This window comes from Lindgomyces ingoldianus, assembly GCF_010093535.1.
Source record: "Lindgomyces ingoldianus strain ATCC 200398 unplaced genomic scaffold BDR25scaffold_21, whole genome shotgun sequence".
In the NCBI taxonomy this organism is placed as follows: Eukaryota; Fungi; Ascomycota; class Dothideomycetes; order Pleosporales; family Lindgomycetaceae; genus Lindgomyces; species Lindgomyces ingoldianus.
In genome coordinates, this window is record NW_022985182.1 from 413954 (window position 1) to 441155 (window position 27202).

At 52.0% G+C, this 27202-nt stretch overlaps 13 protein-coding genes across 13 annotated transcripts; 6 read left to right on the top strand and 7 right to left on the bottom strand.

Annotated features, from left to right (window-relative positions):
* Positions 1 to 296: 296 nt before the first annotated feature.
* BDR25DRAFT_229081 (uncharacterized protein) lies at positions 297 to 1907 on the bottom strand (the record flags this gene model as incomplete). Its single annotated transcript, XM_033685296.1, has 1 exon — positions 297 to 1907. The coding sequence occupies one exon, from the start codon at positions 1905 to 1907 to the stop codon at positions 297 to 299; it is 1611 nt and encodes a 536-aa protein (XP_033546140.1).
* A 962-nt stretch (positions 1908 to 2869) lies between these two features.
* On the bottom strand, positions 2870 to 5964 carry BDR25DRAFT_304444 (uncharacterized protein). The gene is made up of 2 exons (XM_033690210.1): positions 3775 to 5964; positions 2870 to 3721 (listed from the first exon to the last, which is right to left on the bottom strand). The coding sequence occupies exons 1-2, from the start codon at positions 5695 to 5697 to the stop codon at positions 3341 to 3343; spliced, it is 2304 nt and encodes a 767-aa protein (XP_033546141.1). The 5' UTR covers positions 5698 to 5964; the 3' UTR covers positions 2870 to 3340.
* Positions 5965 to 7880: 1916 nt separating this feature from the next.
* Positions 7881 to 9005, top strand: BDR25DRAFT_356543 (uncharacterized protein; the record flags this gene model as incomplete). Its single annotated transcript, XM_033695658.1, has 5 exons — positions 7881 to 7947; positions 7994 to 8674; positions 8713 to 8783; positions 8843 to 8924; positions 8956 to 9005. The coding sequence occupies 5 exons, from the start codon at positions 7881 to 7883 to the stop codon at positions 9003 to 9005; spliced, it is 951 nt and encodes a 316-aa protein (XP_033546142.1).
* Positions 9006 to 9032: 27 nt separating this feature from the next.
* On the bottom strand, positions 9033 to 9512 carry BDR25DRAFT_356544 (uncharacterized protein; the record flags this gene model as incomplete). Its single annotated transcript, XM_033695659.1, has 4 exons — positions 9033 to 9099; positions 9159 to 9247; positions 9282 to 9310; positions 9341 to 9512. 4 exons carry the CDS (start codon positions 9510 to 9512, stop codon positions 9033 to 9035), a joined length of 357 nt encoding a protein of 118 aa, XP_033546143.1.
* Positions 9513 to 9693: 181 nt separating this feature from the next.
* On the bottom strand, positions 9694 to 11622 carry BDR25DRAFT_48075 (Pkinase-domain-containing protein). Its single transcript, XM_033698636.1, has 7 exons — positions 11135 to 11622; positions 10987 to 11082; positions 10803 to 10927; positions 10522 to 10747; positions 10411 to 10473; positions 10263 to 10359; positions 9694 to 10196 (listed from the first exon to the last, which is right to left on the bottom strand). The coding sequence occupies exons 1-7, from the start codon at positions 11421 to 11423 to the stop codon at positions 9875 to 9877; spliced, it is 1218 nt and encodes a 405-aa protein (XP_033546144.1). The 5' UTR covers positions 11424 to 11622; the 3' UTR covers positions 9694 to 9874.
* A 790-nt stretch (positions 11623 to 12412) lies between these two features.
* On the bottom strand, positions 12413 to 13210 carry BDR25DRAFT_228746 (vacuolar ATP synthase-like protein 16 kDa proteolipid subunit; the record flags this gene model as incomplete). The annotated part of the gene is made up of 7 exons (XM_033685287.1): positions 12413 to 12455; positions 12513 to 12598; positions 12646 to 12843; positions 12896 to 12978; positions 13032 to 13044; positions 13100 to 13117; positions 13166 to 13210. 7 exons carry the CDS (start codon positions 13208 to 13210, stop codon positions 12413 to 12415), a joined length of 486 nt encoding a protein of 161 aa, XP_033546145.1.
* A 442-nt stretch (positions 13211 to 13652) lies between these two features.
* Positions 13653 to 17971, top strand: BDR25DRAFT_48069 (CNH-domain-containing protein). The gene is made up of 3 exons (XM_033698635.1): positions 13653 to 16696; positions 16750 to 17606; positions 17657 to 17971. Exons 1-3 carry the CDS (start codon positions 13864 to 13866, stop codon positions 17777 to 17779), a joined length of 3813 nt encoding a protein of 1270 aa, XP_033546146.1. The 5' UTR covers positions 13653 to 13863; the 3' UTR covers positions 17780 to 17971.
* Positions 17972 to 18043: 72 nt separating this feature from the next.
* On the bottom strand, positions 18044 to 19226 carry BDR25DRAFT_356548 (uncharacterized protein; the record flags this gene model as incomplete). Its single annotated transcript, XM_033695660.1, has 9 exons — positions 18044 to 18085; positions 18112 to 18136; positions 18179 to 18403; positions 18427 to 18470; positions 18534 to 18746; positions 18790 to 18909; positions 18984 to 19005; positions 19046 to 19081; positions 19138 to 19226. 9 exons carry the CDS (start codon positions 19224 to 19226, stop codon positions 18044 to 18046), a joined length of 816 nt encoding a protein of 271 aa, XP_033546147.1.
* Positions 19227 to 19431: 205 nt separating this feature from the next.
* BDR25DRAFT_343711 (putative HAD superfamily hydrolase) lies at positions 19432 to 20532 on the top strand (the record flags this gene model as incomplete). The annotated part of the gene is made up of 2 exons (XM_033693853.1): positions 19432 to 19627; positions 19801 to 20532. The coding sequence occupies exons 1-2, from the start codon at positions 19613 to 19615 to the stop codon at positions 20530 to 20532; spliced, it is 747 nt and encodes a 248-aa protein (XP_033546148.1). The 5' UTR covers positions 19432 to 19612.
* A 242-nt stretch (positions 20533 to 20774) lies between these two features.
* BDR25DRAFT_48131 (uncharacterized protein) lies at positions 20775 to 21622 on the top strand. Its single transcript, XM_033698637.1, has 2 exons — positions 20775 to 21200; positions 21343 to 21622. Exons 1-2 carry the CDS (start codon positions 21020 to 21022, stop codon positions 21528 to 21530), a joined length of 369 nt encoding a protein of 122 aa, XP_033546149.1. The 5' UTR covers positions 20775 to 21019; the 3' UTR covers positions 21531 to 21622.
* BDR25DRAFT_48132 (uncharacterized protein) lies at positions 21623 to 22254 on the top strand. The gene is made up of 2 exons (XM_033698638.1): positions 21623 to 21872; positions 21930 to 22254. Exons 1-2 carry the CDS (start codon positions 21685 to 21687, stop codon positions 22054 to 22056), a joined length of 315 nt encoding a protein of 104 aa, XP_033546150.1. The 5' UTR covers positions 21623 to 21684; the 3' UTR covers positions 22057 to 22254.
* Positions 22255 to 22484: 230 nt separating this feature from the next.
* On the top strand, positions 22485 to 24714 carry BDR25DRAFT_48137 (uncharacterized protein). Its single transcript, XM_033698639.1, has one exon. It carries the CDS (start codon positions 22781 to 22783, stop codon positions 24623 to 24625), a length of 1845 nt encoding a protein of 614 aa, XP_033546151.1. The 5' UTR covers positions 22485 to 22780; the 3' UTR covers positions 24626 to 24714.
* Positions 24715 to 25306: 592 nt separating this feature from the next.
* On the bottom strand, positions 25307 to 26911 carry BDR25DRAFT_263790 (uncharacterized protein; the record flags this gene model as incomplete). Its single annotated transcript, XM_033686839.1, has 4 exons — positions 25307 to 25666; positions 25802 to 26189; positions 26259 to 26497; positions 26592 to 26911. Coding segments are annotated over 4 exons (1255 nt in total), but the record flags the coding sequence as incomplete, so codon positions are not given.
* Positions 26912 to 27202: the final 291 nt, after the last annotated feature.

Genomic DNA, 27202 nt, shown 5'->3' on the forward strand with positions numbered 1-27202 from the left:
GTAATGTAGATACGTATTTTCGTGATGATGCTATACTTCAGAGAGAGACAATTATGCGCATGAAAACAATCCCCCGACCTTTAGAAAACACAAAGAACTCCTACTGCTGACGCCCCTTTGTGTCATGCCATGTCATGTCATATCATGTCAGTTCTGAAAACTCACGCCGCTGTCTCTATCCCCAAATATACACACGAATGCAATGTACTTTCCCCTTAGTCCTTCTTGTTCCTTTCCCTCTTATACTACCGCCTCAATGTAGAAGAACGTCCTCACATTAACCCCACCTCACCCCATCAACCACTCCCAACCACATCCCCCATATCCACCCACCCCTTCTGAATCGCTAACACCACCAACTCGCCCACACTCCCCAAACACTCCGGCTTCCCCAATACACACGGTTCAATCCGGTTCGCCACCCTCTGCAAAATTCGCTCCAGTTTCACGGCTTTCTTATGCACAAGACTCGCCACTGACGCGCTGCTCGCATCAATGTTAACGTTTTTGATAAGACGAACCGTGTCTATAGCAGACGGCAAGTTATCATTGATATGTTGCAGGAGTTTATACAAAATGAAATGAATCCAGACAAGATTTGTCTTCGGGTGAAACTGTTTCCAGATATCTTTTGGAGGCTCAGATCCACCCCTACCCTCACTTGTCTTTCTGGGTATCTTTCTGGGGTTCTTCCTAGGTGAACAGCGGGGGGTCTCAAAGGAGTATTCTTCCAGCTCCTCGATGTCGTTCTTATCGTTAGAGAGGGGGTCTTCGACTTGGACGGTTGGGTCGTCGTAGAAAGCTATGGAGCGCATGTAACGGTATATTTCATACTGATATTCTTCCGACGCGTCGGCGGAGAAGATGCTGACATCTTTGTTAAGGTCGAAGTATGCAACTGAGGGCCCTGGAAAAGATTCTTCGTCAGAGCTAGATCTTGATAGCGAAGAACAACGGGATGATAATGATGACGATGAGCCTGGGCGACGGATATGGGGTTCAGCTGTGTTTATGATGTCGGCACGAGAGAGCGTATAATCGATGACGGTGGTTTCAAGGCTGGTGAAGCCTAGTTTCCTCTTCAATGGATTCTTGACGACGGGTGATGAGATGTCGTCGATAGACTGCGATGACCGGATACAGACATTTTCTAAGTGCAAATCTCGGTGTTCGAATCGACACCCCTCTTCTGCCTTAGCCACGCTCAAACAGACGCCCCAGAACACGTCCCAGACCTCCCAGATGGTGCTGATGCCTCCACGCTCCATCAACCGCTCGCAGTCCGTACCCGCGTCTTGCATCTCAACAACTGCCCATAGCTGAGTGTCATCATAACTCGTCTTTTTACTTGGATCCGGAAACACACTCTTCTTACTCCTCGGCCGTGACCTATTCCAAGTCCTCCAGGCATTCGAAAACGACAGCGACGGTCGGCCTTTCAAGACGGTAAGCTCGCGGAAATTCGTGAAGCCAGGTATTGGGTTAAGGTTCTGGAGAAGCTGGACTTCTGATTGGATTTGGTCGACGTAAGATTTCCATTGATCTTTCTCTTCTCGAGCGGCTTTCTCTCTCTTCTTTTCTTGAACCGCATCAGCTTTTCTTCGCGTTCGCTTTCCTTCGTCCCTGTTGCTTGGGAGAGGCGCGTCTGGGGGAGAGCGCATGGCCATTATTTTGAGGACGGATTCGCTGGGGGAGTTTGGCATAGCGCTTTTCACTGTCAGGCGGTATACTTCGCCAAAGGATGCTTCGGCGATCTTCGTGACTTCAAAGTAGGGATCTAGTTCGGAAGACCATTGCTCGAACGAGATGATCGCCCGTCTATCGCTGAGCGAGAGAAGTGGAGATACGTAGTCAGTAAAGATGTCGTTTGGGCTAGGTGCTCGATGTGGAGTCGGCAATGAACGCATTGGGTTAAGAGAAACATTCTTGGTCTCCTGTTGTACTTTTGACCTAAGTTTCTGACTGTCTATGCGCCGTGGGGTCCTTGAGGGTGACGGCATGAATGCTGGCTCATGGGAGTTTGGATCTACAAGTTCTGGCGCATCAATGACGTGACTGTTTGCCTGTGGCTCTTTCGTTTGCCTCGTTGCTGGCCTGCCTCTCTGGCCCCTTGTGCCCTTTTTCTTTGTCTCGATATTTGCGCCTTTGGTTTTCGGAGCCTTTTGTGTCTTCTCCTCGGCCTTACGAACATGCTCTACGTCGACAACGACCGGCTCATCTTGGATTGTTAATGCCTCTAGTCGCTGCTCAACAGCATCTATTGCCACAACTACAGCCTCCTCCTTCCCCATGCTTTTACCAATGACCTTGCATTTCGGCTTATCATGCAAAAGGTCATCCTTATCCGGCGAGAGGAACTTGGCTCGACTCGCTACGGTTGCATTCGCGCGTTTGCCGTACACCGATTTCGGCGGCATGGTGGTAATCGCCCCAGCGGCGGGGCATCAAGGAAGGAATGTCTTGTAGGTGTCGGCGAGGGGGGAGGCTGGAGTAGAAGCAAAAATGAGCGAGCAGTGAAGTCGAGTGAAAGTGAAGATGAGGCTCTAGAAGTGAGAAATCCGCGGAGTGAAGTGCGGGACTAGGCCTGTGCAGAGTGTTGAGATTTCCTATTAGAGACTAGCGTGATAGCGTTGTCTGGGTAACCAAAGTCCAAAGGGACCCGACGCATTGTGTCATGTATGCCTTTTGAAAATTGTTCGAGGGAAAAGTTCATACATTGTGATAAGTCGTTCGTAACCGGTCATAAGCCAGACTTCCTCCTTCGTGTGAGCTTGTTGTAGTTAATGAGCCAGTGAGCAGGCTCTTTGAACATGGCTCTACTGCGAGTGAGTCCTATCTCGCATTCATTAAGTGCGAAACCCTTTCACCATCTGCAACGAGTCTGCATTCTAGATTACCATTATCAAAGATATGCCCCACAGGATGCACTATCCATCCCAACCCCCTCATCCCTCTCCACAGCCATACGGTATAAGAAACATATAGACATATCCCATGTCGTAATCGTGTACGTTTGAACCTCCTTTCTTGGAGCCGTCGTCAGAAACAATACCCACCTGCCCAATGGACCTGCAATGAGCAATCACCAGCCCAAAGCACGGCTGGTGGCCAGAAATCCCGGATCCAAACGCCAGGAAACGCTAGCGAAACACCATATGAGATGTGATGCTATATAAGAATAGTCCCAGTTGAAGCCATAGACCAATGTATGCCGCGCGTGAACAGTTTACAACCTACGATGGATTTTCTCCTGTGCAAAGCCAAACGAATCTTTTACCAAATCTTAATCACCTAACAACAGGCCGCAGAAAAAAGTACGATCCTAGCCGCAGCCTAAGCACTAGCTCGCCGAGCTATCTGCTTCCGGCGGCGTTGGAGAGTTCCCCTCCTCCTCAACCAACGGCGGTGGTACAACTCCTGTACTCTTCCTCTTATTCTTCTTTTCCTCATCCCTCGTCTTGGGCGTGGAGATGATACCATTTGCCGCAGTGGGGCCGGACTTGCCATTCATTGAGTTCGCAGCGGCTGTTGGGCTAAGAGTCGCATTAGTTCTTGCTCTGGGTGCAATGGCGGAGTAGCTGGTGGAGATCTTGGAAGTGCCTTCGGTGGTGTCTGATGGCGCGGCAAAGTCTTTCCATTTACGCCAGCCGTCGAAGTCGATGAGAGCTTGCATACAACCCCATTCCTTGACCTTTCGCTCGAGCCAAACAAAGTTGACAGGCTGGAACACAGGATTAGCAGAACGATGCTCACATTGAGTCAGTCGTTCCTCACCTTTGTTAGGAAATCATTGCATCCTGCGGCCAAAGCCTCGTGCCTGTCACTCTGTAGCGAGCTAGCCGTGAGCGCCACAATGATCACCGGACTCTTAAAGAGATTCTTGTCACCCAGCTTGTCCTCGCCCTGCACATTTTCGTTCTTTCCGTCATCTCCCAGCTTGCTGTTCGGTGTCTCACTGCTTCCGCTGCTGAACACCCCGATACTGTTCACCCGCTCTAACCGCCTTATTTCTTTTGTCGCTTCTAGCCCATTCATTATAGGCAATTGAATGTCCATGAGCACTAAATGGAATCCGCCCGCCCGCCATTTAGTGACAGCCTCCTTTCCATTCATAGCCCTTTGCCAGCGAACTTTTAGGCGCTGCATGAAAGCTCCCAGAACTCGCAGATTGATGATGTTATCTTCCACAATCAACACATTGATTGGTGGCACCGATCCATCGAGCAAGCCAGCGGGGAGAGTGGGTGGCTCAACTGCCTTGGGTTTCCTCCGCTTCTTGTCTGGCCGGGGGGACGCGACGCGAGGGATAGGAGAAGTAGAGTTTTGCCGTACAGCCTGCTCGGTTGGGGCGGGGGGAGTAGCTATGGGAGCGTTTCCCGAGGTGGTGGAATGCTTTGTTTCGGAGGCGGAGGAGTCGTGGCGTGGGCGATTGGCAGGACGTACGGCATTGACGGAGCTAGGGACACCTGTTAACGTGGTCGGAGAGGCAGTGTTATGGCGTGGATACTTCGGTCGGCCGTGATGCAGCCTCCTCGTGCTGCCTGGAGAAGGCAATGGAGGCAATTGTCCTGTTTGAAGAACGGCGATCGAGTGGGGAGCATGCGGGAGCGAGCCTCTGCTCTCGTGGGAGCTTGTCATTATAGTAGCTGGCGACGGGTTGACGATGGGCATCGGCGGAAAGTATTCTGACGAGTTCTCGAAGGGCCTCGAGTCATCATGATGAGAGTAGTATAGTGGCACACGCGGCGAAGGCTTGGGCGTCCTCCGTTGAGGGACGTCGATGATCAGAGCTTCATTTATTGTCTGACCCCCGGGATAGTACGCATCTAGCGTCCTACACATCTCCTCTTCTGGGCCGAGTATCCTATCGCCGGACTTCGCCGTGCTGTCTCTTGGACACATCCGCAACGTGACGTCTGGTGGGTCGAAGTTCTTGCCCAATGAATTCGCGTATTTCTTCAATATCGTGTCCCGCACATCATCGACCAAGTCATCCTCGCGTATCTGCACCAATGTCGCGGAGGAATTCGGCCTCTTGACCCAAATCTTCCGATGCAACATGCCTGCCAAGCCAGCCGAGCTGGAGAAGTAGTCCGAGGCAGGAGGAGGGCCAACGTCGACCCCAGCCGCAGCAAAGGGGGGTAGATCAGGTTCGAGGAGGGTTCTTATTATGCGCGCATTCGAGTTCGTGACGAGCGATTGGCGTCGGATCACGCCTGGTGGTGCCGGCCTCGAGCTGGGGCGTGTCGCGGAGAGAAGAGGGAGTTCAGAGGGATCTTCAGTCTCAATGGGAGTCTCGACGGCCTGAGGTAGCACGGGCTGGGTGAGGAGAGGGATTGGAGAAGGCTCTTCAAGCGTGACTGTGGGACACGCAGTTGGCACGTCGGTGTTGTTTTTCTGTGAATGTCGATCCCTTGAGGTCGAGCTTTCGGCACGATTGTCGGCAGCGGCCGTTCCAAACAGATCACCGGTCTCTGGCAAAACAGCCGACTGTGATAGCTGCTCCGAGTTGTCTGCGGCCACATCGGCCGTCGACACCTCTGGCAGCTTTGTCAAAGAGACGCTTCTATGCAGGCTGCCTTTCCGCGGGCCTTCGGTGCTGCCGACCGACGAGGCGATAGAGCGTGCAGAGGCAGCGCTGCCTCTCCGAAGCAGCTTGGTTCGTGCATTATTGAGCCTCGATTTGAGGTCGCCCATAATTAATCCGGGCAACCGGCGCCGGCCAGCAAAGCTCGCAGAGGAGGGCTTTCGTGAGGTCGTGGCGACGAGACAGCCGACGGCGGGAAGGCTGGAGCTGTGGCGCAACAGCTAAGCATAGGAGGTCATGGGTGTGAACTTGAGGGGAAGGAAAACCACGCGCAAATGGGGGGAAAGATAAAAATGCGGGCGCACAGGAAACACAAAGGAGCGGATTGAGGTCAAGTCAAAATAGAGGCAAGGAAGGCAGGCTGCGCAACACGCGCGAGTTGGTGATGTGTTTTTCGCGATCAGGTCGGGCATGCCATGTTCATATTCAAGCTAGTGCTTCCATGCGATTTGCTCAAATGAGGCTGCATGCTGCCCCTTCACCACTATCAATTCAAGCAACCCATCCTCGCTGGGCGCTCCTTCGCCACCTCCAGCTGTCCACACGCGTAAGCACCGAGAAGAGTACGCAGAGTCTATGTCTCACGATACCTGCCGGGCAAACTTACTCGCTGGCCAGTGACCCGCTGCTTGCGGCCACAACTCTTTGACTGCTTCACCATTCAACCACCCAGCTTGGGCTATCCCAGTATCGCATCCTCTCATGGTTGCTTCCACGTCTGTGTCCAGTATGTCTTGCTGCCGTTTGCTGCCTGAACAGCTGTACACTTGCCACCTTCTCCGGATCTTGTTCGCTTTTCCGCCAAACTCCCCTCTTAGATTCCTTTCATGAGCATGCTCTCCACACGTATGCACGTTCTGCAGCGTCACTGAAATAAGAGGCCAATGGACTGCCACACATGTACCAAGCCACAGGTCAGTGCGCGTAATCTTAACGGCCACTTCGTCTTCTTGGTCGATGGTTCGTTTGCCACACGATGCTCAACCTGCATAAACTTGAAAAATACTAACTTCCAAGCCGTTTTTGATGCGCTCCACGCGTTGAACTGACAGCCAGAAGCCTCTGAGGAAATTATTCGAATCTCGTCATCCCGCTGCTAATTTCTCATCCCTTTCTCGCCTTCGATCCTGAGGCGAAAAGGGAACCGATAAGAGATTGGGAACGGATAAGCAGAAAGCAACTCCAAAACTCTAGGCCACTTGACCGATCGAAAGATACCAATTTCAAAAGCTATCCATCCAATCGGCGAATATCTCAAAGGTATTAGAGGGTTCAGTGGACTCCGCAGACAAGAGCTTAATACCACCTTCTAATACTCCGATTCAAGAAAGTAAGAAGCCTATTAGTCGTCTTGCACTTTTTGAAGACCTCACATTATTCCCCTTCTGAAGACAGCTTCAGCATTCCGATTTCAAAGAACGAACGATGAAATGGCATTGCCTATGAGATCATTTTGTCAATCTCCATAGAGGATCTCTAAGACCCGAGGACGAAAAGATCACCTCGTGGGTGTGGCAGCTCCGCGGCAAGCTAACTCCCACCACACCGCAGATCGAGATCACGATCAGAAAATCGACAGTATTCTTTTTTCCGTAGGCTGTGATCTTAAGCCGACAGGTATGGTGCAGATCAATCTTTTGAAAAGGAGAAAAGGCCTGGGCGGCGATCCCGACATGTCCGACTCGATTTCACGAAAAGTAGTACGCACACCAAAGGTCAGCGAAACGGTGAATGTCTACTTCACGTGGCTCAGATCCCATTGGAACGTTTGCTGGGGTGACACCTCTCTTAAAGCGTCTTTCGCCGTTCCACTCCCCCCAATTCTTTATTGTCCAGTAAGGAAAATAATCATGCTACGGGGAGGAAAAACTTAAGAGACCCTGGGGAAGGGTTTCATGAAGTCTTGAAAAGGAATTGCCCCCAATTCTAGCTACGTAGGAGAGGATGACAAAGGTATTATAGTCGCGGTCGAGGAAGCGTCTGAAGCTGACGAAGGATGATAAGCTACCTAGGTAAGTATTTGTGCCAACACAAACGATTTCCTTTGATTTTTTACTACCGGGTTACCCACTCATTCGCTTTCGTTTCCAACGTCGACAGCGTCGACACGTAGAGAATAACCACGAGACGACCTACAAGCTCCCCTGTGTACCGTCAGCCCTCTTTCAAACATCCATGGCTTTCTTTTAAATCTATTCTCATTCCTACATACCCCAATAATTAAATCGGCAGTGCTCCCCACTCCCCAGATTTTGTTCACCTTCATCCAGTCAACCCCGAACGTTCTCCAAACATGACGAAGTACTGCTCAGGAGTTTCCTTCACCCTCACCCTTGGAAACTCTCAATCTACACTCTCATGTCCCAGAATCTATCTAAAATCTAGAAAGCGTTTGCGCCCCTGGAGCCTCCAACAAACCACCACAAACCAATATCCCCTACAATCAACGCCCCTACAACTGTAAACCATCGTTTCTCTGCCACCTCCAGTGCCCCAACATCACAACCATAATGCGCAATCTACCCAGCACTCCCACCCACAACATCGCCAACAAACCCACCCCTCCCCTGACAGCCCCACCCACAACCTCCCATAACCCAACTCTCATATCAGCACCAACACTCCAACCCTCACCTCCTAAATCCACTTTGAATCTCCTCAATCCTCCTACCAAGCCCTTCATCTGTCCCACCTGCTCACACACAAACCAACACTCTACCTCTCTAGCTATCTCCCATCCCAACAGCTCTCATCCTGCCGCTGTTTGCAAAATCTGTTTTGCAGATTTCGAACGCAGGGAAAGGGATTTTAGACATAGGGCCGAATTGACTAGTTTTCCGAGGTTGTTGGAGCTTGAGGAGTGTGTGCAAGATTCAGGGCAAGAAGAGGGGAGAGTGGGTGTGGATATGAATATAAGTAAGGAGGAGGAGAGTAGAGCGGGTATAGGAACGGGAACGCGAATGGGGATGGGGGCGAGAATGGGCATGCTAGGGGGTGTATATGGGAGTTTAGGATGGGCATTAGGGATAGGGATGAGGATTTTTAAGGAGGGGAGGAAGAGGCGTGGCAGTGAGAGTAGTGAGGGTAGTGGGGGGAGTAGCGGAAGGGGGAGAGGGATGTGAAAGGTGATCAGGAGAGGAGAACTGAGGGAAATGGAGATGTGATGTCTCGTGTGAGTTTGGGCGAATGCGCTAGTGTCTCGGGCCTAGATCTAGAGGATTTAGAAGAAAGATATTCACCTACCGCAAGGTTCAGACTTATAGGCAAGGTATTGTGCTTACGTATCCACCAATGCACGCGACCAAGAAAGCAGCTAAGAAAAATTACCAGGCACAATGTGCACTATACTTGCCACTCTGTGATCTTAGCCTACGAAGCTAACTACGAGCATACACGAAAGCCCAGCATCTGTTATTAAAACTCTCCATCAACCTCACCATTAAATCTATACATCTCCCAAGAAAACCCCCCTTTCCACATCCTCCCATACAACTTTCCATTTTCCAACTTTACTGTAAAAGACACATCTAAGGTACACCCCTAGACCTAGACCTAGACCTAATCCCAGCACATGTACCCATGAATTCTCCACACAAGCCAGAAATAGAATCTGTCATACGGTCCCTGAGTCTTTGCTAAACCCTCTCCAGCGCCTTCCCGCTACCACACCCAGACATCCTTCATAGAACGCTACGCTTGCTAATATTGGTTGTTGGAAAATGACTATATATCCTCACGCAGCGATGCTTTCACCCTTGCAGAGAGTCTCATCACTAGCATCCAATCTCGTCTGTTCCAACGCATTCTTCCCATGACAAACAAACAAATAGAATATGACATAATATGATACGCTATATATGATATAATGTCTGCAACCAGTACCAGTGCACCTAACCGCCCACCGAACCATATCAACATGAAGCATGTCCGTCACAAGGTATCAATCATCTCAGATATGCGTCAACCTCTTATCATGGGGACGCATGGTAGCTAAGCCAAGTCAAACCCAAGGAAAAGACCGGATAATCAAAACAAGAAAGAAAGAAAAAAAGCAAATGGAAGATTTCGACAATACACCACCTCATAATCGGAGTAGCACTGCGCTTCGCTACTGTGTTGGTGCATTTTCTTCCTCTGGCACTTTTCCTCCTCTTGAAGAGCACTGCAACTCCATCCCACCTCAAACACTACCCAACTCCCTCCTCGTTCAAAAACGCCAAGTGCAGTCATCCCAACCACCCATCCATTTCCTTCCTTCCCTTCCCTTCCACCCCCCCCATATATACCCTAAAAGTCCCTAAAACACTCCTCCCACTTATCCCTCATTTCCCTCGAATATGGCTCTCTATTTTCACTCTCAGGCTCATACTCATCAAAATTCCTCGTATCCGCAGGCCCCCGCAAGTGCGGTACAATCGGACCATGCACTTTGCGGTTATACAGAGCGTTCCAATCGATCTGTCGGAACCAGGGATGGGATTTGACTGCTGAGGCGCCTCCTTTGATGTTGCCGAGGCGTTTTGAAGTGTCGACGGTGCAGAGGCCGGAGATTAAGTCACGGGCTTCTGAGGACATGGCGGAGGGAAAGCGCACGCGGCCTTCGACGATTCTGGAGGTTGGTTAGTGGAGGGGCTTTCGGAGGTGGAGAGAGAGTAGGGGGGGTTACTGTTCGTAGATTTTCATTGGGTTATGGTCCCAGAAGGGAGGTTGGCCGACGAGGAATTCATAGACTAGGATGCCGAATGCCCACCAATCTACGGCAGTTCCATGACCTATTCGCGATGAGTATGATTTCTCATTCCCAACATGAGGATGGGGTGTACCTGTGTTCCGGATGACCTCGGGAGCGAGGTATTCAGGGGTTCCACATAATGTGTATGTTTCCCCTTCTCCAGTCAGTGTAACCACACACAAGCCGTAGTATCTGCACTCACTATTCTCTACCTTCTTCGCGAATCCAAAATCGACAAGTTTCAGATGCCCTTCTGCATCTATGAGGATGTTCTCGGGCTTTAAATCCCGGTACGCTACCCCCTCCTTCTCGTGGAGGAACTCTAATATCAGAACGATTTCGGCGGCATAAAATTGCGAGGTTGGTTCGTTGAACCGGCGCGCTCTTCGGAGATAACTGAACACTTCGCCTCCAGGGCAGTAATCGAGCTACGCTGTGTCAGCAGTTGGTTTCGCCGGATTGGGAGGAGTTGGCGCGACACACCAGCATGTATAATGAATCGTGATCCTGGAAGCTCGCTACCATGGTCGTGATGAAGGGATGGCCCGCGACGGCAGCGAGCACATTGCGCTCGTTTCGCACATGTTCCACCTGCTTGAGGCGGATCACTGAGACACGGCTATTAGTCGCTGCAGTCGGATCTGTGGGGGGAGGGACGCCCGCATACCGTCCACTTTGCGCAGAATCTTCAACGCAAATACCTTGTTCTGGTCCTCGTCTCTGGCATTGTTGAGCCGTACAAGCCATACGCGCGCGAATGTTCCTGGCGTGACGGTCAGCACTTGATCAGAGCAGACGGGCCAAAGTCTCCGCACCCGTTCCCAGAGTCTTTATAAGCTCGAAGTCGTCCTGTCGCAGCACCTGCGACGAGTGCCCGACAGTTCGCTGGTCCCCGTCATTGGCGATCTGATCCGGGCTCAGAGGGCGCTTGTGGTCCTCCCAATGCGCAAGAGAATGCTTCTCCTCCTCGCGCGCGCGCTCCATGGCCGGCGAGTCCTGGCGGTCGTGAGAGTTTGGCAACTGATTGGCTTGCGGTGAGGGCTCCCGATTGGAGTGGTGGTGATGCAGAACGCTCGAAACCGTGTTCCGAACTGCTGCGGCCATGGCTGCTGGTGTGCGCGGGTTGCAGGTGCGAGAGGCGCGGCTTCTTTCCTAGAACATTGCTGTGCGGGCGTGGGCGAGTTTGTAGGAGGGTAAACTGCTGGTGCCGTGTCAGGACCTTCTAGAGGTCGGAGGCGCCGAGTGTGCTGTTACATTCAACCATGGACGGGGCAGCGTAAGATGTCGAGGTCTGGAGTGTGTAACTCGGATGGCGGGGGTTACATGGGTCAGAAAGCGCCTGCAGACATGACAGATGACGCACGGCGTGGGGAGTGCGTCCGATGAAGCCACCGGTACGGGAGTGAAGCTGGATGGTTCACGCCTTCTTCCATCGTCATTCAGTACAGCTGCACTTCACCTACTTCTGCTTGCTGCTGCGCTGTAGACACGTGGTGATATGTAAAACATTCGGGACCGTGTTTCGGGAATGGAGGTAATACGCACCCTCGCGTCCCCTTAATCACGACTCGCTGTTATTCGTCCCGAACACCCAGATTCAGCTCGGCGTCTGAACAAGACTGGACGCTCCGCCGTGCACTGAACGCTCCACCATGCATTTCCCGGCGTCGTGCAGCTTCAAAGTGCCGTGCTCGATGGTCCATCTTGGCAGGGCTGTGACAGGCTGTCGAGCCATGGGCCTAAAACTGGCAGAGCACCTTCATCGCTTCACCACGCAGGAGGAAGGCGCCGGAGTGTGTACCCCAAGATCGACGGCTTTTATATGAAGTGGTATTTCCAATGCAGCGCACGCGGTACCACGAACCGCTATTCCAGAGTCCAAGATACACACATCAGGGCTCGATACGCTGGAAAGCGGCCACCGATCTCCTCCGCGTCTCCTCCGCGTCTCCGACCAGTCACAATCCTCCCAATGCAATGGCTCAATATAAGCCGAATTAGAAGGAAATACCAGAACTCCGTGACATTGGATGCCTGTGCCCGTCCATTCTACCATAAGTGGTTGTACATAGAATACTAAAACAGAAGTGTCTTCAACCGCTCGCTCGGGTGTTGAGGATAAGAGCAACAATGAGTCTAGTGCAAGTTAGTGCATGACGCTCCTGGGACCATTTCAGCTTAGACAGTACGCACCCATACAAGCCCAAGACTTCAGCGAAAATCAGAATCAACACCATGCCGACGAAGATCCTCGACTGGCGCATGTATGCTCGCACGCCCTACCAAGGTCAGCATGAATCCCAGAGTTCAGCATCTCCCGACGCACCACATCGCCCACGATTCCAATAGCATATCCTGCGGCCAACCCAGCCAGCCCTACCGACAGCCCAGCAGCCATGTGCAAGAATCCAGCATATAGCGAGTAGTTCTTGGTAGGGGGCGGCCGTATGTCACTCGCGATCAGGACTGAAATCACGAGGGCGTACACGGCCAGGATACCGGACATGACGACGGGGATCAGGGACTGGATGGTGGAGTCAGTAGAAGTTCATATGGGTCATAATAAGGGAGCCTACCTTCATGATCAAGTCTGGCCTGTATGTTCCAACGCCCGCAATGCCTATGCCGGACTTGGCCGTCCCGTAGGCAGCTCCAACACCTGTACGTGATCAGCAGCTGGAGCATAGAGTGCAAAGGCTCAGAGCTACATACATCCAAATATCATCTATGGCAGCTTCAGCAACAGGTTAATAAGATTTCAGACGGGGGGGACGACTCACGGCGAATGCAATACCGCTCTGCAGCACTGTTAGCTCTTAGGTCTTCAGCGGCCAGGGTGAACCTACCATGCCAAAGAACGGCGCGAAGCTCGGCGTCAATTCGTTCTCCATCGTGACTATGCAACTCCTTCCTCGGGTGTGGCTTGCGGCGATGTGGTGGTGTGCGACGGACAGGGGGCGGCGATGGGTGAGGGTGCAGCGATGATGAGGCCTTGAGATACACAAGCCGGGCCTGGCCCGTGATCTCGCTGCTAGCCTTGGCAACTGACTGCCCGCTCGTCGGATTCGCAGCACCTTGAACTTGCTCGCCGCCACGAGCTGCAACGTGAAACGGCGCTCCATCCCTCCCCCAGACGATATCTCCTACACTGTCTTTACTTTTCTATATTCCCATCGCGCCCATTCTTGCCTCCGCCGCCGCCGGAGCCCACGTCTGCCCCTCGCCGGGCCAGCTGGACAGGGAGATATCCTACCTCCGAGAACACAACACCACAGTTTTGTTGTTTCGACAATCGCCAACCCCCTCCCCGACGACACGCCCTCCTCCCTCGCGCACCCCGCCGCGGTCCGTTGCCACTATACGTGACCATCGCTGCTGTCCCTGATCGACGAGTCCTTAGCACGCTGCGCCTCTCCCTGTTGGCTCTTCCGGATTACGCAGCGAACTGTCCCCCCTCCCCCAAAAGTCTCTTCGACCGCTCCCCCTCCCACCCCGGCGAATGCACAATAGGAAGCCCTAGATACTCGGAAATAGAGACGCCTACATGGCAGAGTACGGCGGACAACAGGGCAGGGAATATGCGCGCCCTCCGAACTATGGCCATCCCCCTTCCGGGGCGAGGGACGCCGCCTTCGCCAGCATCTTCGGTGCCAATCCCGCCATGGCAGGCCGCTCGCAGACAATGACATCGCAGCCCGTCATGCGCCCGCCTGACCGCGCCCAAACAATGTCCACCCAGACTGTCGATATGATGCAGCGTGCTCCACCAATCCGGCAAGCAATGAATGGGTACGATCGGCGGCCTCCTCCCATCCCGTACAATCAGCAGCCTCCCGGCAATTATGACCAACAGCGGCCTCAAAGTTACGACCAGCCACCAGACACCTTCAGCCGCCCACCTCCTAACGGCTATACCCAGCAGCGGCATTCGGATGGTGCACCTCCCCCCATCCAACGACAGCCCCAGCCCCAGTACCTCCCGCGACCACTTCGTCCAGAGCGCCAGCCGTATGGGCAACCTCAGAGACTAGACTCGCGAGTCTCTCCCCCTGGCCAGCATCCTTTCAACAAGCCAATGCCACCCCGATTCCCTGGTGGCCCCGGCGGACCAGGCCCTGCCCTGAACTCGGACACTTATCGTTCTCAGTCCCTGGCGGGAGGCCCTCGTCCTCAGTTCAACCCACACGGTCCGAATGGCCCAGGATACGGAGTATCCCCAGCTCATACGTTCCGGCAGCAGCCGTACATGAACCATATGGCCAGGACAACCGCCCAAGGCCGAGTTGTCCCTGAGCGACCCGACGAACGCACCATGTCCATGAGTTCCTATTCGAGGGACAACGAGTATGCTCAGACTATGAGTGGAAGAGTTATTCCAAACAGGAGGAGAGAGTCAGGAGGACAGGAGGGTTCTCCGATGGACAACAAAATACCTGCTGGTTCTCCACCTCCTGTAAACGTTGGCCCCGGGGCCAAGACCAGAAACACAAGCCAAGGCAGCATCCCGTCAAGAACCATGTCCATGGCATCCACAGTTGTCACTCCCTCGGAACGAACTGATTCAATGAGCACAGCGATTGTTCGTCCGAGCTCTACGCAAACCAACAGAATTTCTGGCCCAACTCCACAACAGCAAGCGCAGGCAATGATGGTCTCGCAGCGCAGAGCACCCCTTGTGTATCCTGCCCTTCTTTCACGTGTTGCGGAAGTCTTCCGGGATCGAGTTAGCTTGGCCGAGAAAGAGAAGGACGGGCTGGTGTACAAGAGTGCATTTACAGGAGCGGAAGCTGTTGATCTCATTGCCTACATCATCAAAACAACGGACCGTAATCTGGCGTTGCTCTTGGGCAGGTCCTTGGATGCACAGAAATTTTTCCACGATGTTACTTATGCTCACCGGCTCCGCGACTCGACCAACGAAATCTATCAGTTCCGGGAAACTCTTTTGGAGGATACAACCGAGGTGAATGGTGTATTCACTCTCTTGACGGAGTGCTATTCACCGACTTGCACTCGCGATCGCTTGTGTTATTCCATTGCGTGCCCACGCCGCCTTGAACAACAAGCGAGGCTGAACATGAAGCCTCAGCTCGGTCTCAAACGGGCAGAGTCTCGAGCAAGTTTACATGACGACGCGGACGACGAACAGAAACTCTGGATCAACACGGTTTCTAAAGAGGTGGCGGCGAGCGTAAGCGAGAAGGAGCAGAAGCGGCAGGAAGTCATTTCAGAATTGATGTACACCGAGCGTGACTTCGTAAAGGACCTCGAGTATCTCCGGGATTTCTGGATGAAACCACTGCGCAGTGCGAATGGATCTCCTATTCCAGAGCATCGCCGAGAGAAATTCGTGCGAACCGTTTTCTCCAACTGCCAGGAAGTGTACATGGTCAATTCTAGACTAGCAGAGTCTCTCACCCGACGCCAGCAAAAGGAGCCCGTTGTTCGAAACATCGGCGACATCTTCATGGAGTATGTGCCGCATTTCTCGCCATTCATCAAATATGGTTCCAATCAGCTTTTCGGAAAATACGAATTCGAACACGAGAAGCGCACCAACATAGAGTTCTCGAAATTTGTGGACGAAGTTGAGAGAATGAAGGAGTCAAGAAAACTCGAATTGAACGGTTATCTCACTAAGCCCACAACAAGATTGGCGAGGTATCCCTTACTATTGGAGAACATTCTCAAGTACACGGCCGATGATAACCCTGACAAGCAAGACATCCCTAAAGCTATTGTTATAATTAAGCAAACGCTATCCAAAGTCAACATTGAGTCTGGCAAAGCGGAGAACCACTTCAACCTGATGCAGTTGAATCGAGACCTCAAATTCCGTCCTGGCGAATTCGTTGACTTGAAATTGACAGATGAGAATCGTCAATTAGTCTTCAAGGGCATGCTGAAGAAGAGTCCCACGGACACCACTGGCGACATAACGTGTTACCTTTTTGATCATGCGGTCCTCCTGGTCCGCATAAAGACCGTCAACAAACGCGAAGAACAGAAAGTCTACAAAAAGCCTATACCGCTCGAACTTCTTGTCATCACTCAGATGGATGAAATCATTCCTAAGATGGGTATATCTAAACGACCATCTGGAAATCTGATGAGCAGTGCAAAAACCATCGCAACAACAACTCCAAAGAGCGATACAACAAAGCAGCAAGGTTACCCAATCACTTTCAAGCATCTTGGAAAGGGTGGGTACGAACTAACTCTATTCGCGAGCACACCAATTTCCCAGCAGAAATGGATGGAGCACATTGAGACTCAGCAGCGTAACTTGCGGGAGCGAAGCAACATCTTCACGAAGACCATTCTCAATGAAGGCTTCTTCTCTTCTGCAATTAGGGTTACCTGTGCTGTGCCAATCGGCGAGTCACCCAACACACCCTTCAATTTCGAGTCAATACTGACGAATAGATAGATGGTGGCCGGAAGCTTGTCTTCGGAACGGAAGCTGGCATCTTTGTTGTAGAGCGAAGACCAAAAGATGCGTCCTTCAAGCCTCGGCGCGTGCTGGACTGCAAATCAGTCACGCAGGTCGATGTTCTCGAGCAACATCAAATCGTCCTCGTCCTAGCCGACAAGACTCTTTATTCCTACGCCATGGAAGCTTTAGACCCAGACGAATCACAAGCCATTGCCAAACGACCCAAGAAGATATGTCATGCCAACTTTTTCAAGGCTGGCATTTGTCTTGGACAGCAGCTTGTGGCGTCTGTTAAGACTACTTCGTTGTCTACAACGATCAAGGTCTTTGAGCCTAAAGATTCTATGGCCGGTAAATCAAAGAAATCAGGTTTTGCAAAAATGCTTTCTACTGGACAGGATCAGCTAAAATCTTACAAAGAATTCTACATTCCGACCGAATCATCCTCGATCCATTTCTTGCGCTCGAAACTCTGTGTCGGTTGCGCCCGTGGCTTCGAAGTCGTTAGTCTCGAAACCCTCGAAACACAATCATTACTCGATCAAGCAGACACTTCGCTCGATTTCGTCGCCCGGAAAGAAAACATCAAGCCGATCCATATCGAGCGTATGGCAAGTGAGTTCTTGCTCTGCTATACGGATTACAGTTTCTTTGTCAATCGAAACGGCTGGCGTGCTCGGGCGGATTGGAAGATCGCATGGGAAGGCAATCCCCAGGCCTTTGCCATATTCCATCCGTACATTCTTGCGTTTGAGCCGAGCTTCATTGAGATTCGCCATATGGACAGTGGAGGCCTTATACACATTGTGACAGCGAAGAACATCAGGATGCTCCATTCCTCTACAAGAGAAGTGAGTTTTCCCACGGCCTTATTCATAGAAGTCATGCTCATAACAAATAGATTCTGTATGCATACGAGGACGAGATCGGCAACGACGTCATCGCCAGTTTGGACTTTTGGCAGGCAGCGAACGCTGGCGGCCAGAAGCAGATCGAGAACAATAGGTCGTACGAGAAGAGCTGAACGAATACCTGTCGGCTTCGATGATTCGATCGAATGCTTCGACAACGACATGGCCGGCTCGTCGCCTTTTCCACTTGTCCGACGATAATTGCACATATGGGGAAGTCCGGTGTATGCCTACCAGCCAGACCAGCAAATCATATCAACAGCCGTCAGTGTTCGCCGTCAGCTCTACTTCGTCTGTTCGTCCAGCTCTCAATAATATCTGTTGTGTTCAAGCGATTTTTGTTCTCTGATTCGGAACGACCAGCCTTAACTTTTGCGTCAGCTAGAGTTGAGCATCGGTAGAGTTTTCTTCGCATTTCGCTACCGCTCTTTGGTGGCCGTTGTACTATATCTTTTTGGTTATGGGATCTCCTGGTGGTGGCGGTGGTGGTGGCTGCTCATTTTCTCTCACACTTCTTCAGCGAGTGCTTATTCTCAGAGTGGTAGGGATACGCTGGTTCGGGGCCTGATTTTCTCTGATATGGGATTTGGGATTGGGATACGATGGGATGGGGTGAGATGGAACATGTTGAGGGCCTAATTGAGGGAGAATTGAGAGGGAGAGGGAGGGGAGACCTATAGGATAGCTGGTGGTGGTAATGAGGAAGACCGGTTGTGAATGAATGGATACAAGTTTGACTTCACATCATCCACCTATTAACGTCGTCTCCGCAGGGGTTTGATTGATATCCATCTTCGCTGAGGTCTGGAGGCATGGATTAGACTGGGGTATTGCAGCTAACATGATTTGCCCCCCTCAGCTCCCCACCACCTCCACGCTTATATGTTTTCTCCCCGGATATATTGCCCCGAGCTTCATGATACATGGGGGTTGGTGTTGTCTCCTGCGACCGCGTGACGGTGCGGAAGCGGAATTAGGGGTGGGTGGAGTTTTATAGCCTGAGCGGTGTAGATGATTGACAACGAAGAGGTTAATGTTGGCGTTGAAGTCATGTGGAAGGGGATCTGACTCTCGCGGAGGCTAATGCAGGTGCAAATGCAGACGGGTGGGGGGGGATGTGGACAGACGTGGAAAATTTTAAGAAATGGAGAATTATTGAATTTATTCTAGTTGCGGGAGGAATTGAGAACTGACAGACATATTCCTTAAGAAATATCAAAAGTAAGGTCTTCAATTGCCAATGCTATTTCCGCTACCCCAGACATCGTCTCATGTCATCCTTAACTCCTACTCAGCTCTAACCTATGTAAAGTCCACGGCGTTGAAAAGCAAAAGAAGGCTCACGCCTGATGTTCCAGCAAACGCGGCTCTTGACTCACGATGCAGTGGAGGCTAGGCTCGGTGTGGCATTCGAGCTTCCCTCGTGACGGGGCGCTATGGCCATTTGTGTGGGGGATGGCGTTCGCCTCACCTCACCTTATGGAATGATGGCAGGGCGGAGGTAGGTTGGAGAAGGAGGAGACTCCGGGGATGCGGGATTGAGGCGGGATATGTAGGCATTGGGGGCTTGTTGGGGGGTGTGCGATATGGTGGGGAGTAGGCACGAAGCTCCGCGCGCTGGAGCTTTTGTCCTGCGTGATCAAGGCGGAGCTGTGTACAATGTAACACTTGCGGAAGTAAGGGAGAAGGTAGTTATTCCTTGCAGCTTCACGTTTTGAGCGGAAATTACGTACTGTGGTTGCTCTTTTTGGTGGTGGATACTGGGCTTGGTTCTCTTCCTATATAAGATAGCAGCAGCTCACTTATGGAGAGTTCTTTGAATACATTTCTTCAACCTCAACCTTCTCTCCAGCCTCGATCCCCTCCTGTTCAACCTTGAGTTGGACCTTGAAGGCTTCTGATTGCTCCAACACCTTTCAAATCTTCTCATATACACGACGTTCAAGATGGCAAAGGGCAAGGTAAGTGACCTAGCCTCTACCCTCCTGCGGCTTAGAGCTAGCCATGTTGGAGCTATGAAGCTACTTCAAGCTTCTCTCAAAGCCGCACACCGCATTCCCCCACCATTACTTCATTTTTGAGCACCGTTCTCCGGGATCCCCACTGTGTCTCCAAAGCTAACACCAACACCCAGATCACCACGATCCTCCTGGACTGTGACAACACGCTCGTCCTCTCCGAAGATCTCGCTTTTGAGGCCTGCGCCGAACTCGCCAACGAGATCCTCGAAAAAAAGAACGTAGCCGACAGGTTTACAGGCCCGTCTCTCCTCAAAACCTTTGTCGGCCAGAATTTCCGCGGCATGATGACATCTCTCTGCTCAAAATACAACTTCACGCTCACCGACGACGAATTCGACTCCTACGTCTCGCGCGAGCTCGGCGCCGTCGTTGCCAAGCTCGAAAAAGATGCACAGCCATGTCACGGAGTCATGGATGAACTCAACAAAATCCACGCAAACAAAACATACCACATGGCGGTCGTCTCATCGTCGGCTTTATCCAGGGTTCAAGCGAGTATTGCAAAGGTCGGTATGGATATCTTCTTCGACCCCAAGCACGTGTATTCCGCGGCTACATCGCTGCCGACGCCAACGTCGAAGCCGGATCCAGCGGTTTATATCCATGCGTGCAAGGAGTTGGGGGTTGAGCCTGGAGAGTGTGTGGCGGTTGAGGATAGCAGGTCGGGGGCTACGGCGGCGAAGAGGGCGGGGATTCCGTTGATTGGGTATGTGGGGCCGTATGAGGAAGAGGAAAAGGTGAAGATGAGGAAGGTGCTGAAGGAGGAGTGCGGGGCAGTGGTTGTTATGGAACATTGGAGGGAGTTTCCGGAGGCTTTGAGGATAGTTGAGGAGGCAGCTGCTTGAGTAGCGACATGAGACATCTTCAAAGTGGATGTATTCATAGAACAATCGAGAAGAGAACGACGTTGAAAGGGACCCTGAAAATGACCTAATGGGTAAAGGCTCTAGTTGGCAAAATCGGTTGGGGAAGAATGAAAAAAACCTACAAACCTCTAATAACGATACTGAATGTGTGAATGAAGCTGAAACTAGAGCAAAAAATTTGGAAAATAAATCATGTTTGCAGAATCGCCGTCGACCACATCCTGTAGCACCTCACAAAATATTATTACTAGGTAACAGGAAGTCCCACAAACCTGTTGCTAGATTCCGCGGCCGTAGGGACATTTCGTCGATAACACCAGCATCGCAAACTAAAAGGATGTTGTTGGGGAATACTTAGCTCTCATGCACCCTTCCGAAGCTCCGACATGAACACCCAAACCTCCCACCCGCTCGACCAATCACCACAGCCTACTTTCAACGACGCACAAACATCCATAATTCCGACATGGCTTCAACGTCAACCAACCTCTCAGCTCTCCCGACGCCGGCAGCATGCACGGCAGATTTCTGTCTCATCCCGCTCGGCACCCCGACGGCATCCGTGTCCAAGGAAGTCGCCGAAGTACAGCGGCTGTTGAAGAAAAGCGGTCTGAATTACTCCATGCATTCGGCTGGGACTACTGTTGGTATGTTTCATACCACCCCCCGACTTCCAGTCTTCCCCACCCACTGTCCTTCATGCTCCACTGGCATGCCGCAAATATGCGGATGTTGGTACGGTGCAGGTTGATATGCTAGACTGACGATTGTGGGGGGGTGAATTTGTAGAAGGGTCATGGGACGAAGTGATGAAAGTCATCGGTCAATGCCACGCTATGTTGCATGAAAATGGCGTTGTGCGGATCCAGAGCGACATCAGAATTGGGACGCGGACGGATAAGAAACAGGGGTTTAAGGATAAGGTGGAGGCTGTTGAGAAGCTGCTGAAGGCGGACGAGGACGAGGACGAGACGTGAAGCCGCCCCCGTGGAGCCGTCGAGAGCCGCTCGTAGAGGCTGGGCGGAAGGTGGTGGAATTGGGACGAAAGGAATTCCAAGAGTCTGGATGCTGAGGCTAGGGATATATGGAAAGGCGGACTATTACTAGTGGTCCACGGTTGCAGATGGGTGGATGGATGGAGGGTTGCAGGTGGTCACGATTCACGGTTGTGCATTGTTGCATTCACCGCTGCTGCTGCATACATATCCGACGTGTGAGGCTCTCTCACCGCTAACTCTCGCTTCTTCTCCACGATCCCCACAGTGCACACACACACACACACACACAAAACTTGAAGGCTTCGTTCGAAATTCAGGCTTGTCCGCAAATGCGATGCTTGAACTTCTAGAGAGTGACTCAAGACAGGATCTGTGCAGCACGCATTCGCCGCCAAGCCCTGCTGGACGTGCTGATTGCCAGCAGAGAGCTCGCCGAAGCCAGGATCGAGCTTGCCAGAGCATCGAGATTTGGACCTGTTCAAGGTTTGCCGCGAAGGATGACTAGGATGCGCGTTTTCGTAAATTAAGGAGATGCCAGTTCGTGACCAGCTGCTTGTGAGTTGCCATGTTTTGGTAGATTATGTCAGCCAGCATACGGGACGTGGGACGTGGGATCTCTGCAGCGGAAAAAGCAGCAGCAGCAGCAGCAGCAGCAGCAAGAGCAGCGGCAGGAGTGCAGCAGAGCAATGAAAATATGATTCCGTGCATGTGGTGATGATGCGCAACGTCTTTGCAAACAAATCAGCATCTGCAGGACGGTGCACTTCGCGACAGGATTGGAGGCAGTGTGGCAGGGGCGCACGCCAAAGCCGAAGAGTTCGCGCGAAGCCCCCCGGCAGCCGAGCCCAGCCATGGCCCTCTGCGCCTTCACATCATCACAAATTCCGTGCCTCCCATCCCCGACTCCGAGAAATTCTCTCACCGTCATCCCATCCTCCTTCACTCACACCACACCCCCGTGCTATCACCAGACCGAACGCTATTTTCATCGCATATCACCATTGTTCCCCCCCCCCCGCTTCCAGTGTTTATTGCCCTCCCCGAGTTCCCCAGATTCCCCCGTGCTCTTGGGTTTTTCGGCCTTGGTGGATGGATGGTGCAGGTTTCCGTTCACGCGGCGACGAGAGGCATGCACGCGACACTGACGGCGACATCATCTGCTCACAACACTGTCTAACTTCCATCTCTATAGCTTCAACGCGACACCTGCGCAGTAGAAGAACATACCCATGGCGTTCAATTTCAACTGGTCGCCGCTGATTGCGGATACCTCGCGCGCTCGAGAGATGCTCACCATCGCCCTTAATAAATCTCCCAAGCCGCCCATTATCGTCGACGACATCATCGTTACTGAGCTTAACCTTGGGTCCACTCCCCCCGAGCTAGAGATACTGGAGATTGGCGATTTGGCAGAGGATCGGTTCAGGGGAATATTCAAAATGTCGTATACGGGTGATGCGTTCCTGACACTGAAAACAAAGGTTCAGGCGAACCCGCTGAATACCCTCCTCTCCACAAAACCGGACTTCGCGTCGCCTCAGCCACTAGCTGCGGCCTCCGGGTTGACGATACCGCTGCAGATTACACTGTCGGATATTCGCTTGTCGGGGTTCGTGATACTGGTTTTCTCGAAGCAGAAGGGTCTGACGTTGGTTTTCCGGAATGATCCCCTCGAGTCGCTCAAGGTGTCGTCGACTTTTGACTCGATACCATTCGTGCGAGACTACCTGCAGAAGGAGATTGAAGGCCAGCTTAGAGTGCTCTTTATGGAGGATCTTCCAGCTATCATTCACCGTCTTTCTCTTCGCCTATGGTCGGAAGAGTATCAAGAGCTCGAGACAGAGCAGAGGCTGGATGGCTCAAAAGATACCACCGCGCCCATCGACCCTCTATCTACTCCTCCCCAAGATGCCGTCGATGCCTTCGGCAACCCTCTCGATGAGGACCAAATCGCCGCCCTCTCCCTCGATCCCGCCTCCGAAGTCCACGCGTCCTTCTCACAGAAGAACATACTTCGTCTCGCGGCGCTGTCAGAATCGCAACGGACACTCTCGCTGTTCACACCATCCATCCGCGAAGCTGTATTCCGCGCCTGGGCGAATAATTCCGACCGCGCCGACTCTGGGTCAAATACGCCAGCACTTACACTCTCAAGCCTATCGAGGATCCAGTCAACGTTCGGAAGCATTAAATCGAACACATCCTCCGTCGCATCCGGCAGCACAGGAAACGACACGCAAGCCACCCGGCCATCACTTGTATCCGCCTACTCGGGCCCCGCCGGCCTCAGTCTCAGCGCAAACCGATCCCGCACCCACCCCATGCGAAAGCGCAAGAAGCGCGTCGTCAACCTCCGCAAAGACGGCACCGAATCCTCAGGTGTCTCCACCGATGCCACAAACACTCCTTTCCCGAGCACAAACGTCTCGGAAACGGCAAGCGTCATACCTGAAGAAAGAGAAGGCGAAGAAGAACCTACTACACCCCCCCGGAGCCCCACCAAAGCTGCAGGTGGTGGGCTACGCTTCGAAGGCAAGCATGGAAGCCTGGATGTCGGAGAACCAGGTAGGGTGGTGGAGAAGGCGGCTCCAGGCGGCTTGTTACCCGCTGCGCCGCTGCTCGAGGAAGCGCCCAAGCTTTCGAAGAGTAAACATACACAGAAATCGCAAAGCGGGGTCTTTGAGAATGAGAGTAAACGAAGCAGGCCTCCGCTTAGTAGCAACCGCCTCCGAACAGCGCAGCAAACCACATCTCCCCTCCTCCGGTCGTTGTCATTTGACAAAGTATCTTCAATATCTTCGGGCTCTAAGATCCCGCTGTCGCCACGGTCCTCGGAAGATGGGACGGCGTCGACGGGCGGGATTTTGGAGCAAGCGTGGATGTTAAAGATGGCGCATGAAATCGCGAGGAAGGTGCAGGAGGAGAAGGAGAAAGAGGCCGTGGGGCAAGATCCAGATACTCCGACACGACGTCCGCGACCACGACCGCAAACGTCGAAATCGGCAGGCATGCTCCCGAGAGGGGGGTTGTGGACGGATGAGGAGGTCGATGCGCCGCCGGCGTATGTTGCATAAGAGGGGAAAAGGAGGGAGACACAATCGTGATGTTATGAGTTATGCTTCATGACATCTGGCGTTTCAATGGTCTCTCGCTGAGCTGATCAATAATCTCTCTTGTCATTCGCTTGCTTGTCCTTTTGTCTGTTTCTTTTGTTGGTTGGTGCGAATATTCCATTATTTACATGCTCAGTGTTTAGAGGCGTTGCTCTGCTCTGTTCTGCTGGGAAAGAAAGAAAAAATCGGGTGGCGGAAATTTCTTCTGTACGCGCTGTCGTAATCGTATTGGGCGGTTGGTGTCGGTCGGCTTGTATATATGGGAGGCTGGACCGTGGATCTGGATTAACATTGGAATGGAAAGCATGGATGGATGGTTGGTTGGCTGGCTGGTTGGTTGGTTGGTTTGAGTATACCCAATCTTTTATGGATATGGATACGGTTTTGGATTTGGAGTTCTAAGGAGGGTGAGGAGAGCTATCCATAATCTTTAGTGGATAATTCATATTATCTATACTAAAGGTCTTCGTGGATGTGCTTGTGCTTGTTCTGTGTCTTGAAAAAAAAAAAAAAAAAATTTTTTAATCTGGCTCTATCAGTGACGATCAAGTATAAATCCTTGAATGTTGTGTTGTTAATATTCATGAATAAGGTTCAGTAATTCCATATATATAGACATTACTAATATGCCTTCCTTGCATGCCAGCCTACTCCAAGAATGCAAACTCCCATCCACCCTTCCCCTTCCCTCCCATCACATATTCCCCAAAACATACTTCAACCCCGCCCACATCTCCAAACTACTCGGGCGAATCTGATTCGTCGGCAATACGAACCCATAAGTCCCCTGGTCCCTTAACTCCACCGTCATAGAAAACTCGGCGCCTGCCACTTGGTACGCGTAGTCTACAGAATCACCGGACACTTGGTAGATGGTAGTGCAGATGGGACCAGGTTGGAAGGAGACGCCGTTGACAGCTTTGATGGCGGCGATTGCGCCGCGGGCTAGTTTGTCATAGGTCGCGGAGTTGGGGATTGTGCCGCTGCAGGTGTAACCGTATGCTGAGAGATTGTAAGTGGGGGATTAATTGGTGAGTTGGGAGGTGGAGGAAAAGGAGCAAGATGTGGTCCAAGCAGGTACCATGACGGGAAAGGAGAGAAGGAGGATGGGGGAAATATAGGGAATACTATACTTACGGTACATAAAGAGCTGCGAGTACGAGTGGAAATCCATGTACATCTTGACGCCCTTTCCAGCCGCCACACTATCTATTTGAGCTTTTAATTGTTTAGTCTCAACACCATCGCCTGCCGCCTGTCCCTTGTAGTCTTGTGCACAGGGCTGCGTGCTAGCGCCTCCGTCTTGCGCCCACTGATTCGGCCAGTTGCGGTTGATGTCTCGTCCGACACAGCTAGCAGATGAGGTGGATTGGCGGTTCTTACGCCACATGCGGTCGTTAGTCTGCGTGTACGCAAAGCCATCTGGATTCACAATCGGAAAGATGTAGAAGTCGTATTTGTCCTTGAAGGCCATATCCGCGGCGTCCGTTGATGCGAGAAGCGTGTATGCTGCGTATTCAACCACCTATCCCACATATCAAAATCCGCGCGGTACCAATCTCAAGAATCTTATATCGGGGGCTCTCTCACTTACCATAGTAGTAATCCATTCTCGCGCATGCACAGTTCCATGCCAAACCACACCCTTCTGCGAACCCTTTCCCCCGCTTCCCCAGATATGGATTCCCGTGATGTCCCGGTTCTCAAGGGACTTTCCAGCGCTGATGATTTCAGAATTGTCCGGATATGCGGCAGCTAGGTCTTTAAGGAATTGTGTGTGGTCGGCAATGGAATGGTAGGAATCCCACCATGTCGAGTTTGGAGCTGCACCGGCTGATGTTGGGTGATGCGTTAGCGCTGGTTCGATATGAATTGCGGGTCTTCGGGGTAAATGTGGGCATGAACAGAAATATGGGATGGTGCATACATGCATAGACGTGGAATTTTGTCTCTTCGGAGATAGAGGCGCCAAGGTTTTCGTGCATGAGTTTGGTGTTAAGCGTTTCGGTAGATTGTTTGAAGTCGGAGAGTTGGGATGGCGGCACCATTACGTCGACGACGTCGCTAGTTTCGACCTTGCCCTTCCATGTTGAGAGCTTAAGGCTGCTAACGATATCGCTAAGCTTGGAGCGGTCTGAGCCTACGTTCACGCGGTATACTTGGTAGCCGTCGTAGTTGGCTTTTTGCGCGATTGAGACGGCGGAGGTAAGCGTTAGGGACGCCAGGCCGACAGCGAGGAACTTCATGACTTAACGATGGATGAGAGAGAAGGCGGGGGAGCGAACAAGCTACAGCTACCTGCCATAGTATTTATACAACGTGAGCGCCGTCGAGCCATTGTTTGAGTGAAAGAGCGACAAATGGTGGACTATCATTTACACCTGCCATACGCGACTTAATGTTTCGCTCCTTCCCATATCACTGGGCCTTGTTTAATATAAAATGCGTACCTAGGTCCCTGTGTTGAACGAACAATCTGGAGGAGCACGCGTGACGATTTGTCAAGCTCGTTGCCCTACCTTGGCAGTTTCACGCAGA

What these genes read in the sequence shown, in the direction of transcription:
- BDR25DRAFT_48075 (XM_033698636.1), bottom strand. Translation starts at nt 11,423, where the DNA reads ATGGCCGCAGCAGTTCGGAACACGGTTTCGAGCGTTCTGCATCACCAC. An exon ending in ACGATTCATTATACATGCTG is followed by an intron (nt 10,748 to 10,802) that starts GTGTGTCGCGCC and finishes GACACAGCGTAG; the next exon opens with CTCGATTACTGCCCTGGAGG. An exon ending in GACCATAACCCAATGAAAAT is followed by an intron (nt 10,197 to 10,262) that starts CTACGAACAGTA and finishes ACCAACCTCCAG; the next exon opens with AATCGTCGAAGGCCGCGTGC.
- BDR25DRAFT_48131 (XM_033698637.1), top strand. Translation starts at nt 21,020, where the DNA reads ATGGCTTCAACGTCAACCAACCTCTCAGCTCTCCCGACGCCGGCAGCA. An exon ending in TTCGGCTGGGACTACTGTTG is followed by an intron (nt 21,201 to 21,342) that starts GTATGTTTCATA and finishes GTGAATTTGTAG; the next exon opens with AAGGGTCATGGGACGAAGTG.
- BDR25DRAFT_48069 (XM_033698635.1), top strand. Translation starts at nt 13,864, where the DNA reads ATGGCAGAGTACGGCGGACAACAGGGCAGGGAATATGCGCGCCCTCCG. An exon ending in TACCTGTGCTGTGCCAATCG is followed by an intron (nt 16,697 to 16,749) that starts GCGAGTCACCCA and finishes ACGAATAGATAG; the next exon opens with ATGGTGGCCGGAAGCTTGTC. An exon ending in TCCATTCCTCTACAAGAGAA is followed by an intron (nt 17,607 to 17,656) that starts GTGAGTTTTCCC and finishes CATAACAAATAG; the next exon opens with ATTCTGTATGCATACGAGGA.
- BDR25DRAFT_304444 (XM_033690210.1), bottom strand. Translation starts at nt 5,697, where the DNA reads ATGGGCGACCTCAAATCGAGGCTCAATAATGCACGAACCAAGCTGCTT. An exon ending in GCAATGATTTCCTAACAAAG is followed by an intron (nt 3,722 to 3,774) that starts GTGAGGAACGAC and finishes CCTGTGTTCCAG; the next exon opens with CCTGTCAACTTTGTTTGGCT.
- BDR25DRAFT_48132 (XM_033698638.1), top strand. Translation starts at nt 21,685, where the DNA reads ATGGATGGAGGGTTGCAGGTGGTCACGATTCACGGTTGTGCATTGTTG. An exon ending in TTCGTTCGAAATTCAGGCTT is followed by an intron (nt 21,873 to 21,929) that starts GTCCGCAAATGC and finishes GGATCTGTGCAG; the next exon opens with CACGCATTCGCCGCCAAGCC.
- BDR25DRAFT_48137 (XM_033698639.1), top strand. Translation starts at nt 22,781, where the DNA reads ATGGCGTTCAATTTCAACTGGTCGCCGCTGATTGCGGATACCTCGCGC.